Source organism: Schistocerca cancellata, chromosome 3 (assembly GCF_023864275.1).
Source record: "Schistocerca cancellata isolate TAMUIC-IGC-003103 chromosome 3, iqSchCanc2.1, whole genome shotgun sequence".
Classification (NCBI taxonomy): Eukaryota; Metazoa; Arthropoda; class Insecta; order Orthoptera; family Acrididae; genus Schistocerca; species Schistocerca cancellata.
This window is the reverse complement of record NC_064628.1, coordinates 685,248,768-685,262,577: the sequence shown is the minus strand read 5'-3', so window position 1 is coordinate 685,262,577 and position 13,810 is coordinate 685,248,768. Positions and strand designations below refer to the sequence as shown.

Genomic DNA, 13,810 nt, shown 5'->3' with positions numbered 1-13,810 from the left:
GATTTACATGTCAGTTGTCAAGTGTGTGATATATGTACCTCAGCATGTTTTAGAATTATACTATCCCATTATTACATGCTATAAATCAAGGGAACATCAATGCATTGCAATACTGTACATACAGCTAGCCACATAAATATCAATATTGTCCTGTGGTGTAACTTTCAGGTAAGTTTCTATGCTATTACGCACCATCAGAAGTAAAAAACATTTAGGTCTTCCTTGAAACTCTCAAGGCTCATTTAATCCTGCTAACAAGGGAAACTCCCCATTGCACCCCCATCTCAGATTTAGTGGTAAGAGGGCCCAGCGGACAGCACGTCAAAAATTGAACACACATAAAGAACGAAAACAGGAAGAAGATGTACTGGACTGTGAAAAAAGAAAGCAAGATAAAAACAGTGAATGGTCCAAGAACAAGAAGTACAATATAGAGCAGCTAGGATCAGAAATAGTGTCATGGTTAAGTGATTATGGTGTTGAACTGTGAAGCAGGTGAGCCTCGTTCAAACCTCACTCATGCCAACTTCTTTTCCTTCTTCCCACTATTTGCTTGATTCAAATTTGTATCTGTGTCATGGCGTAACATCTGTTTGCAGCAGTGAGGTGTAAGGTATGGACTCAACAACTACTGTTAGCAGCCGAAAGGAAGTGGCTTTCAAATGAGAACCACAAACATTTGATAAGTCAACCGAATCATCCACCAGAAAACATTTCTGGTGTGTCATAAACGGTATTAGTGGCAGTATGTGTTTCGTATTATAAGAATCTCTTATAAACGCACATAATTTGTACGACTGGTAAGTGACTGAGATATGCCTGTTTGCCTGATATAAATGTGAATGTGATCACTCCCAAGTACATGATGTAAATGTAATAGTTTCTCACATAAGCTGCAACAAATGAATGCAAGTTTCACAATCACACAGTTTCTCTGTGCTCTGTCAAAACATATGTTCGTAACATTTTTGAAATTGAATTCAGTTTTTGAAGTCTTGACTCTTGAATTCCCTTGTTGTTTTCATTTCTGTGAGACGTCTATGTGGTATCTCGCCTGCTCTCACTATTTACCACATTCACTTGCAACGGTAACATATTCCTACCACGTGACTCATATTCTATAACCAGTGTATAGTATGACAACTGCCAGGGCTACAGAAAGAGAACAAACTTTTCAGTGACTGGTTGGACAGTTCATAAAGTCGTAGAAGAAAAGATGATGTGACAGGGGAGTTTTGGACATGGCTTGTCTGCTTTGCAGTCCAACACCATGAGCATTTACAACGCCGTTGCTGTTTTATGCTGCTCTTTATTGCATTTCTTGTTTGTGGACTGTTCACTGTTTTTTTTACAGTTCGGTACACCTTTTTCCTGTTTTCAAGCTTGACCTGTCTTCAGGCTGTCCACTGGGCCATCTTACTTACCACTAAATCTGAAGGGGGTGCGATAGGGAGTTTCCCTAAAGTAAAAGTTGGTGGCTACTTCTCAAGGACGAAATTGTTATGGTGGGCCCAGAAATACTTCTATCTTTTCATTTAACACTCTGATGCATTCCTCTCCTAAAGTGCAGAAAATTTAAGCTTCTTCAAAATTTGACAGCAACCATCCTTTTTCTTCGAAGTGCAGTACATTCTTGCTGCCTGTGTTGCTACCAAATGAATGCTGCTCATTCTCTAGGTGTCTAGCCACCACCAGTGAGTCATTCTCTTTTATTTTTAAGCTCTTTAAAACTTGAAACTTCCTGGCAGATTAAAACTGTGTGCCGGACCGAGACTCGAACTCAGGACCTTTGCCTTTCGCGGGCAAATGCTCTATCAGCACACACTCTGCTGTAGAGTGAAAATTTCATTCTAGAAACATCCCCCAGGCTGTGGCTAAGCCATGTCTCCGCAATATCCTTTCTTTCAGGAGTGCTAGTCCTGCATGGTTCGCAGGAGAGCTTCTGTAAAGTTTGGAAGGTAGGAGACGAGGTACTGGTGGAATTAAAGCTGTGAGGACGGGGCGTGAGTCGTGCTTGGGTAGCTCAGTTGGTAGAGCGCTTGCCCGCGAAAGGCAGAGGTCCCAAGTTCGAGTCTCGGTCCGGCACACAGTTTTAATCTGCCAGGAAGTTTCATATCAGCGCACACTCCGATGTAGAGTGAAAATTTCATTCTTTAAAACTTATTTTAAAGTTTCTTCCCATTTGCTCCACATACTTCATTTCACAATCAAGGTGCAATATTTCATAAACTTGTGCTTTTTCCATCCTGGTCTACCCTGTGCCAGTCTTATGCTTTAGCCTGTGCTCCAGTTTGTTGTCTGTTCTGAATGCAGAAACCTTTATTGTTAAATAACTTCCCCAGTTTATACGAGTTACTCCCCTAATATGACATGACTTTATTTCTGCGGATTTTTCTTTTTTTTGTTGGTTTCTGTGCCCTACCACTGTGTTCATTCTATCAATTAAACATGTATCTAAAGCGTTTTCTACCTCTGTTTAACGCAGGTTCACTAGATGTGATAGATGCAGTGATAGGGCACAGAAACTGACAAAACATAAAAATCCACAGAAATAGTCATATTGGGGGATTATGTCATGTAAGTTGGGAGGTTATTTAACATCAAATGGGTTAATCTATATTCAGGAGAAACAACAAACTGAAGAAGAGTCTGAAGCATAAAATTGGCATGGAGGAGAACTGAACAGGGAAAGTGGGAGTTTGTGAAAGAATGTGACAGGATGGTGAAGTAAAGTATGGTGGGCAAACAGGAAGAAATGTTAAGGTTTAAAGAGCATAATAATAAAGAGAATGGCTCATTGGTGGTGGGAAGGCATGTCAAGAATGAACAGCACCACTTTCGTTACCAGGGATAACTCAGTTCAATAATTCTTGGTTCAGTACCAATAGTGCCAACAGATCAGCAGCCTCTGTTGATATTTTTGTTCCTGTGTGCCATTTTTCGGAACCATTTTAGCACAAAGTTTCCTCATTCCCAGATGTTCAGTTAATATGAGGCAAACAGTTTCCCAATCAATTTCAGTTTGCAATCATTTTCCTGGTGAATCTTTGATCAGCTCACTCATGTTAACTCATTCTGGCTGTGTTGTCATCTGTTTGTGCTGTTGTTGGTCACCCACTATGGTCTTCATCTTTGACATTGGTTCTGATTTCAGGAAACATTTTGTGGAAATGAAACACTTGTACCCTTGATAAAACGTCACTCCCAAAAGTGTGCTGACGCTTCCTGTACGCTACTGTGGCACTCTCATGGGGTTTCACTTAGAAGGCGATTGCGCACCACTGTACATTATTTTGAGATTCCAGTATTGTGACAATTAGCAGACAAAGCTCTTCAAGCTGCTACTCCTTATTGAAACACTGTAGATGCAGGTGCATGCCACTTGGGGATGTGGTGGGGAAAAACAAAGATCACACACTGCCTGCAGTAGGAGGCTGCAGGGTTACTGCCCTAGGAAGGAAAAATATTTGTTTATCTACTTTGTTGTCACAACACTAGGTGAATCCTTCACAATTCTGTGAGATCAACATGGCTAGCTTTTGGTCCCAACAGACACAGTAAGAGAGAAGCAATGTTTTTATGATGATGAAAAGGAACAATTGCTACAGTAAACATTGCTTAGCATAGGCTCTTTCCTGCATATGTAAAGAAGTGAAATGTGTAGTTTTCACACCAGATGTAGTAGGTAACTGCTGCAAGAGAGCACTGTAGTTATCAATCATATTTAGTAGCACATTCAGTATGATGTACGAGCTTGTTTTTGAGTATGAGCCAAATATATTGAAAACAATGCTTGGTGTGCTTCACATTGAGAAACACACTTTGTGGATGGCATAACTGATGCTACAAGGATAACTTTGGGGCTTCTCAACATAAAGTAAAGGAATGAGAGTCATCTGAAAATTCAAAAGTCCTCCCATATTATTTATCTTTAAGCTGATGTTGCTGTGAATGTTGACAGATTAAATATCATTCACCACTTTTAAAATAGAATACAGGCTGTAATTTTCTAGAAAAGGAACTTAATAGTAACACTACCAGTAATGTTCTGACAACAGATGTTTCATTTTGTGCTCAAAATTTCTGTTATTAATCTCTGTCATCTGTGATATGTAAAATTTGAAAGTGTGGTACATGATTCATTAGACATAATAAAAGTCTACAGCAGCATTCATATTAAGCTTAGCAAATGGGGAAATCTGTACTGTTTTGCGCTTCCATTTGATTTTCCAATGTGCATATATATAATTTGTTGTTATTACAGGAGGTGTTGGAAGAAAGGAAATTAGAGTTTAATGTCCTGTTGATCATACTTAATCTTCTCATAATCAAATTGACAAGGTAGAGCATAAAATCAAAATGTGTTTAATATGAACCGTTTCATAATGAAATGATTTAGGAGAAATGCTAAAAGGTAAAATTAGTTGGCTGGATGCTTATTTGAATGCTGCTCCTCCCAAAAGCAAATAGCTCCACATCTGTTGGTGGATATACAGAAAGAGCAGGCAAAGAAATGATCTGACAGTTAATATAATGCTTTTATCTAAAACTTTTATTTTTGTCTACATTGTTGTTCCAATTCTAATCCTGGTAGATGGCTACACTTATTAAGTCCTTTTTATGTGCCACTTATCTCCCCCCCCCCCCTCAAATTATCTAGTTTTATGTCATTTATGATGAGATTCACCCATCTTCAATTTAACAAATGTCTTTTCTGGAGAGAGATGTTGTTGCTACAACCAGACTGTATTTCCACTCAACTGGCAGTGAAAGCCACTTAGGATCTGTGAATTCTGCAATGTTTGTTCTGCATGTTTTCATGTATAACATTTGTATTTGTGTTCTGAGAGGGGATATGGGAGACCATCCCTCCATTTGCCTAGATCGCTCTGATACTAATGGGTCTTGCAACGCAGGTGGTCATTAACTTAGTGTGTTGTTTCAATCTGGGTCTGTGTTGCTCCCTATATCACAAAAGTTAGTGTGCTAAGCATTAAACTATGCAAGCAGGTCACTACAGCAACATTTCAGTAATACCCACAGTTTTTTCATTCTAGTTGTAGCAGTTTGTGGATTAAATACAACAGTTTAGGACACAATCTGAGCAGTCCTCTTCGATTGTTTACAGATGATCAAAACCAGTTGCAAAATGATTTAGGCAAAGTATCTGTATGGTGCAAAAAGTGGCAGTTGACTCTAAATCATGAAATGTGTGAAGTAACACACATGAGCACAAAAAGCAATTGCGACGTTTCAGTCAAATGATAAATCACACAAATCGAAAGGCTGTAAAATCAACAAAATATTTATGGATTACAATTACGAATAACCTAAATTGGAATGATCTCATGGATAACGTTGTGGGGAAAGCAAACCAAAGACTGCGACTTATTGGCCGAACTCATAGAAAATATAACACGTTTACTAAAGAGACTGCTTACATTAAGCTGGTGCACCCTCTTCTGGAGAGCGCTGTGCAGTGTGGGATCCACATCTTATATGATTGACGGAGGACATTGAAAAAGTGCAAAGAAGGGCAGTACAGGAGAGCTTCTGTGAAGTTTGGAAAGTAGGAGACGAGGTACTGGCGGAAGTAAAGCTGTGAGGACGGGGCGTGAGTCGTGCTTGGGTAGCTCAGTTGGTAGAGCACTTGCCCGCAAAAGACAAAGGTCCCGAGTTCGCGTCTCGGTCCGGCACACAGTTTTAATCTGCCAGGAAGTTTCAAATTCAGTGTTGTTGGCAAACAATTGGGGCTGCAGGAATTGCTCATACATGTCCAGGTTCTATGTTGACATGAGTGCTACTTCAGCAAAAAAGAAACTGACTTGAATGCACTGTTGGGTGAGGCCCAGCTGGACTTATATCTTTGGGTGTTACATCCTAATTCCATGGCCATATTTGGTTGTTCGTCAGCCCATATCTTGCCATTGCTCCTGATCTTGAATATTAAGTAGGTTATGCTTCATAACAAAACCACAAAAATAATTTTGATACGACATTCTTCCATGATATGTCAGTCTTCGTTCTTAATTTATGTTTGCTGTGTTGAAGTTTATTTCAAATTATTCTCTTCAGCAACATTGTACAAAGGTAAAAACTGAATGCTTCCAGTGTGTTTGCAGTGTTACTTTTTTTTGGATTATCCATTCACTAATCTAATTGCTGTCATTTAGTTTATTGCCTGTGTAAAAGAAGACAAGTCACAGTTCTGAAAAGAAACAGCACTGTGTGCTTCTAGTTCAGTAAACTGAGAGGACATGTATGCACCTCTGTATGTATTCACAGTAAATATCTGCCCCATTATGGTTGCCATTCTCTGCAAAAAGAATGTTTCATATTTGCTATTAATTTATCCACCTTCCTTATCCTATCTTTACTCCTCTTTTGTGCCAGTTCACTAAATTCATATTCCTTCTCCTACTATCAGCCCACTACCACCACCACTCCTTTTATTTTTATTATTACTACTACTATTATTATTATTATTATTATTACTCTTCTACTCACTAGTAGCCAAATTGTTTCTTCTTACTATTTGTGAGTGTTTTATTTTTTATGTACATGTAAAGAGCCTTGCCATTTATCTCGGTTTGAAATGATTGTGACTTTATGTGCATTGTTAACCATGTTTCTCATTTGCTCCATTATTTCATTTTTCACTTATCGGGTATCTCCCCATGTTCATCTTTGATGATTTGTTTTTCCGTGCTGTATATTCTCCTTTGCTGTCATACATCTTCTCACTGGCTCTGGTATATCCTCTGTAGATCTCCTTGCAACAACTGATTTTATGGGCTATAAAACTAACATAATTGTTAAATACTAAATTTTTTAATGTAAATGGCTGTCTCCCTCTGTTAAATGAGAGAATTTTCACGAATGATTTTAGTGTGTACTTGCTACCATTCATCCCTCAACATTAGGGTAGCTCCCTATCCATAATTGGGCATGTGGTGGTTGGTTTACCTTACCTTGATATTTGTCAAACAATTGATACGTTTTGTCAAGACAATTATTTTGAATGTAAGTTTAGCTGATCCTGCAACGAGTTTTAGAAATATCTCTTTTTTTGTAGATATCTCATCAAATTGGGAATGTCGCTGCCCATTACTCAGATTTGAAAGACTGTAAGATAAATACTACGCATAGTGTTCACCATAACCAAAAAGTCTCTCAGTTTCATAAACAATTGAAGCTCTTAGAAGGACAAAAGTTGAATGATCTACAGGTAAGATACTGATGAATTGATCCTGAACTTTCCCTCTTTGATTCAAATTTCCTATGGAACATGTCAGCTTAACCTTAAAGTGCTTATCATTATTTTGCATGTACTGAATGGAAAAACTTTCATACTGGAGAAATGTGGAAACAGTCATGCAATTAGCATATATTCAGACTGTGGGAAATACTAGTAAATATTCCAAAGAATTGTTGTTAGTATTTGTAGGATAATTGCTTGTTTAAAAATTTATCAGTCACCATCATATCTTTTCATCATTGTATAGTGTAAGAGAGAGAGAGAGAGAGAGAGAGAGAGAGAGAGAGAGAGAGAGAGAGAACGAACTTCAGTTTTTATACTTGTTTTTGGCACCTTCTTCCAGCACTTTGTTTCATGACCTTTCATATCATATTTTTGTTTAAATTCCCTAATCAGTCTTATATTGCAGCTTTCTTCCTTTTGATCTGTTCTCTTCATTCAGTCACTCATTATTTAACCTTCCTGTCCCACTGAAAGTTTTGGAAAAAGTAATGCAGATTCCTGCCTTACTGAAAATTTAGCATCATATTTTCTCAGAGAAAGTCCTTCAAGATGTGTGTGCATCAGGGCCGGACTGAGGGTTGGCTTAAGGGGGCTGTAGAACTGGACTTCCACTTAGAAATGCGGTCTCTATGCTACTCAGAATCTCAACTGGCTGTTTGAAAAATCGTACAAGATACAGTCGTCGTCGTCATCATCATCATCATCATCATCATCCTAAAATGCAATATGACCCAAACTATAAGACAAATTTCTTCATTTGTTACATCAATTGTGCTAATAAATTAGCATAAGTCAGTTTAAAATGGACTTAAAGCAGTTCGAATATAGTGCATGAGAACTGTGATTCAACCGAGCGAGGTGGCGCAGTGGTTAGACACTGGACTCGCATTCGGGAGGACGACGGTTCAATCCCGGGTCCGGCCATCCTGATTTAGGTTTTCCGTGATTTCCCTAAATCACTCCAGGCAAATGCCGGGATGGTTCCTCTGAAAGGGCACGGCCGACTTCCTTCCCCATCCTTCCCTAATCCGATGAGACCGATGACCACGCTGTCTGGTCTCCTTCCCCAAACAACCAACCAACCAACTATGATTCATATTTTGTGGTTTTGGTTAGTCTCTTCAAAATGCATCACTTTTGTGTACAATTTTTTTGTGCAAAAGTATTGGGAAATATGATATCAGAGATAAAACTGTTATCGTATTTTCATGTGATGTCACATTTATGTCATCCTTTCTTTATATACATGAAAATTAATGGTCTTTTTAAGGTAAATCCTTGAAGAAAGTAAAGATCCAATTTCAAAATTAAATTACAAATATTTAACAATATATTAGTAAGCTGCAGCACTTAGTGACATTTTTGTACAGCAACAGGGAAAATGCCAAGTCTCATGATATTTTGTGATAGGTGCCAACTTTTCATTATCTTTTTTATTATAGTTTCAATAATGCTTTCCTGTCTGTTGATAAAGAGGTTTATTGAAATGTGGTTTGAATTAGCTTCCATTTCCTTGATAGCTTTTCCTAGGTGCACAATGTTAGTTGCTCATTTTGCTATGGGTACTTCTTCATTATTGGAAGTATTTTGCATGTGTTTGGATGTGTACAAATTGCACCATAAGAGATTTTTCTGGAGCTTGAGAGTTGCCATTGATGGTATTCATCACCTTTGTACACATGCGAATATATGGATCTTCATTGGGGATGTAATGTGCTAATTCAGGAAATGGCTTTTAATAAATAAAAATTTGGAAAAATAGAAGTACTTATTTTTTTGGTTCTCAGAATTGGCAAATGTAAAACAGGAATGAACAAAGTGGTCAGTAATCACAATAAAGGTCTACAGATACTTACATTGTAAGTAACAAACACAATCTGCAAATGAAAAAAAAAAATGGAGGATAGGTGTACTTTCCAAGGAGGACAAAATTGAAGATTGAATTCATAGAAATGACTTGCCTTTGAGCATTTGGTGTACAAGGCCCTTGCATGTAAACACTAATGTGGCAGATTGTGTTTTATGCTAAAAAAGATCTTGAAATTGGTCACTCTGTCTAGATCAGTGACAGATTTCTCTTAGTGAAAGCAAGTGTCACATGTTCTGATCTGGATCTTAAAATTCTTTGAACTGTATTCTCTGGAAGTGTGACATACCATGTGGCCAGAAGTCTCCTGACAAACAGTTCTGTTTGTTAGCATCACAGGTGTCACCCACGTAATTAAATGTGTGTAGTCCCATTTTTTATAGTTACTGAATGTGCAATATTCATTCTTGCAGAACAATACTGAATATTTGTTGCTAGCTTCTATTAAAGATTGCTTTGGCATGCAATTATTGCTCTAGCCTTTCTGAAGGGTATTTGATTGGATTCACAGTTGGTATTTGAGCAGTTCAGACTAGCAAATGTGATAAAATTGTTCTTGCATTGTAAACAGGAGTATTATCAAGGCATATAGAAGAAAAAAGTTATCAACCTGTTTTTGCAGTTTTTGAAGCATTCTGTTGTCCAAAGTGTGTTCCTTTTGGTTTTGACTGAAACTATTTCTTGGTCCAAATAAGCAAAAGTGGCACCATAGCATCAAACCATCAGTACCAAATTTCTCCATTGCCCTAGCATACTCAGGTAAATACCATTTACCAGCTTCACGTGTACCACAGTGTGTTATATTTGTGTAGTGGGGTAGTTACCTCGTGAAAAATGATTTTTTGTTTCTTTACTTTTGGTTTATTGATGGGAAAAATTTCCCTTCAATTTTCTGTTGACTGGTATGCATTGTGTTTATTGCTCTGTGAACAAGGTAATTTCTTGTTCTCGTTTACATGAAACACTTCAGTATTTGGATTTAGGCATTGCTCGTTAGAGATACCTCCAGCCAGATCTGGAAGATACAAGGGGCATGTTGTATGAAGTGCAGCAATTCAACTGGTTAGACATAAATTTGAAATTAGTGAAAATTTGGGTTAGTACTGAAACTACTGTTTCTGTTACTTGTATTTGTTGATAAAATATTTCTAAGAATGAACTATAGCTTACACAATAGAATATGTTGCAGCAGGTGAACATAGTTATGTACCTCCCGAGGAATTGAATTATACCTGAGTACATGTATCTGATTGCAATTAGTTGGCATCTAACAGTTAGAGGGCTGGTTTGCTGTCACTGTGTTTCCACTTCTGCTGCACAAAGCATTGCCATCAAGTAGGAAACTTTTGGGTGCAAAAACTCTGCCTATTTCAAGAATAAATTAAAACTGGGCCTAAACAAAATTTGGAACAGATTTTTTCCATGCTTGTATACACGACAGACGTATGTATACCATATGTGATTTCAGAATTGTTACATGATTTTTGTAGGAGATAAAAAATTAATACTTATAATTAGTGCAATATGTGTTCTTCACACTGTTCTCACCAAGCGTGGCAGCACTGTGGTAAGGTATTGGACAAAGTTTCAGGATGACAGTCGTACAGATCCTCATTCGGCCAGCTACATTTAGGTTTGCATGGTTTCCCCCAATTGCTTATAGCAAATGCCAGAATAGTTCCATTTACAGGACATGGTTAATTACATTTCAGAAGCCAAGCTTGTTCTCCAGTTCTAAAGACTTCGATGGCAATAGGCTGTTCAACCCTAATTTTCTTTCCTTCCCTTCTTTTTCAAACTGTTCTGACATAGTGATGAAGTTGTGCATTGTTTTACAAAGTTGCTCGCTGCCTGAGGGCTATTGAGATGCAAATGATTGGATGGTAGGTTCCTATACCATTCACCAGTGAGAGTTGATGAAATATCGGAGCCAAATTTTACTCTACATATATACTCCTTCCAGAAGAACACCTCCATAAACTCTCAGAACCGTGCCTGGTTGGCATGCATGATGACGCATCACCTTAGATGGCTTTTTATGCGCTTGTATCACACTGTTAGCCTGTAATTACATGTACCATATCTCATTAGTCTAGGTGAATGCTTTCTATGTTTATGCATACTGTGACATGCAGTGATAAGAGGTGTACAATTGGGGCAATTACTTCAGTGCTCCTTAATGACGAGACGGCTCTGAAACATCTGCTCACATGTCGCTTTCCAGCAAGGAATTGATAAATAATTTTTTGCACTGTTTCTCATATATCCACTATTATAATCTGTGATAGTTCACAGCAACCCCTGTCTCCAGCATCTTCTTGCCTATGGCAGTTGACTGTGCAATCAGTGGAGCTCATTGAATCCAGGTACATGTAGTAATACACCCTAGGCCTACTAAATAGTAAGTGGAAAGCCCAGTGCCTGCACAATCTCAAGAGATGGTCACACACACACACACACACACACACACACACACACACACACACACACACACACACCTACCTCTGATTCATTTCGTGATTGAAGTAGTTATTGTCAATCAAAATTTTCTGTAAGTAATGGTTATGTAAAGGAATATGACTTTGGTAACGTTGGTTTGTGCAGCTGGGTGGCTCAGCAGACAAATATTAGACAACATATTTGAAGGATAGTTTGTTCTTGCTTGGTCCTAGACACTCTCTTTCCCCCTCTTCTTTCACTCACCTATCACATATTTTATCTCTGGTAATTATTTGTGTATGTGAAGAATACTAAGTTACATCTTCGTTCAGATTCCTTGTTAAAGTTTGGCTTTGTATAACTGGATGGATAAGTCAGTTCAAGGTTGGAGGAAGATAATGGCATACCGGATATAATAGCTGTGTTCAAACAGCATTCAGATTGGAGGCAGCTTTAATTTTAGAATTTGTTAGTATTCGTCTGTCTTCAGAGAGTTGTAGCTTAATATTGCAGTATATACATAACAATGGCTGATACATAAATAGTAATGGGAACTTTTTCGAGTTTTTATATTGACACAATATGTGGAGTCAGAGTTTTCACAGTGGTGACAGTGCAGGAAAATTACATTTATGTAAAATATACACTGTTTTCTTATTAGTGTAGTGTCCAGTTAAAGGAAAGTAGTGGTCTTGTAGGCAGGACATTCTATACTAATAGAATGTGTAAATGGAAGACCCCAGAGTTCTGACGAAAGTAAGGAGAATGTGGGAGAGAATTGTTTGTAGTTTACATAAATCAAGCCATTGCAATGTACAAACTGGGAATTGGAGAAGTATAGATAAATATAGACTCTTGAATTCAAATCCCGGTAAAGTAGAAGATGAATGTATTCCCACATACCTGATATTTAACAGTGAAGCATTGTTCCATTTTTTCTTTTGAATAAAAGGTGAATTATCAATTATCACATACAGCAGCTTGAGCTTGTGATCATCTAATCATCATGGGTTAATTTTGTGTCTTGAGTGTGATTTGCTGTCAGGAATCATTTTTGTGTAGCATCATACGCAAAATTGTATAGGCACATTTTTATGAGCTTAGAAACTGTAAAAAAGTTATTGTTAGTTGAAATTGTGATTGTTCCCATAATGTGTGCTTATCTCAGGACTGTTGTTTTCAAATAATATGAGACTTTTTCCATTGGAACGTTGGTATCACCACTACCAGTGAAGAACTTTCTTTGTTGCAAGTGTGGGCTTCAAGCAGTCGGTCATAATGATTCAGCTCTGTTGTGCCCCTTCCTTTCCCTCTCTGTGCTGCTTTCTCCTTTCAGGTTGCGAGATTGATTTAATTTGTTCTAGAGTTTCCATACTCCCACTGCCGTGACATTGGTAGATGTTAGAAGAAATATTGTGAGGACTGTTGAGTTTGAAAATCAAGGAAAGAAGTATGAATGAAATTGTGTAATGCTTGGTTGCATTTAATATCCATAAGTTACAGATGTGGTGCTATCTTTGTTGCAGAATGTAAATAAATATTTTGCATGATAACTATTGTACACATGCAGGACAATTAGAGAGAGCATTGAGGTAGATATTACTATTAACTATGCTGTTGAAGGTGTAAAATAGTAGAAATTGTGGGGAGATTTCTTCTTCATTTCAGAGAAGAGCAAAATTATTCTGCAACCATTTTAATAGGTTAGGTTAGGGATGTTTTCTGTCACGACGAAGTTTGGAATATCTTTTACCACTACTGTATGTAAATAATGTAATTGGGATAAAATATATGAATGTTCCACTTGCTATCAATTCACTTCTATAACTACCTTTAAAATGAACTTTACTCAATTGTGTGCTACATATTTGTAACATGCACTACCTTCACACTTTGTGTTTGCCACATTCAGAATAGGGAATAGGGTCTGGAGAGAGTAACACTAACCTTATGCTGTAGGTGCTGTATGGAGTTGAGGGCTTTAAATCCTCAGTTTGTGTAGTGTTCTCATTCAGAGAAAAAGGATTTGAATTTTGTGTTTTGTATTGCCCACATGTAAAATTAAGACTTGGGCACAGACCTGACGCACTTAATTATTTTTTTCTAAGTGAAGTTTAAATTGTCTTACAAATTGGCAGATGCACATAATGGGAGCCATTGGTAGTGTAAATGTATTTTTTTTATATAAAAAATACAAAATTAGTGATTCAGTTGTTAGATTGAGTTAAAATATTGTTGGACAG

At 37.6% G+C, this 13,810-nt stretch overlaps 1 protein-coding gene across 3 annotated transcripts in view; it reads left to right on the top strand.

Moving 5' to 3' along the window:
- LOC126175666 (RISC-loading complex subunit tarbp2) overlaps positions 1-13,810 on the top strand; it is a 130,382-nt gene that overhangs the window by 94,631 nt on the left and 21,941 nt on the right. For 2 of the 3 annotated variants that reach the window (XM_049922577.1, XM_049922578.1), the window contains exon 6: positions 7,076-7,228. The exons of the other annotated variant lie outside the window; for it this stretch is intronic. In XM_049922577.1, coding sequence (XP_049778534.1) covers positions 7,076-7,228 — 153 coding nt within the window. The remainder of the gene's footprint in view (positions 1-7,075; positions 7,229-13,810) is intronic. 3 annotated transcript variants of the gene reach the window in all.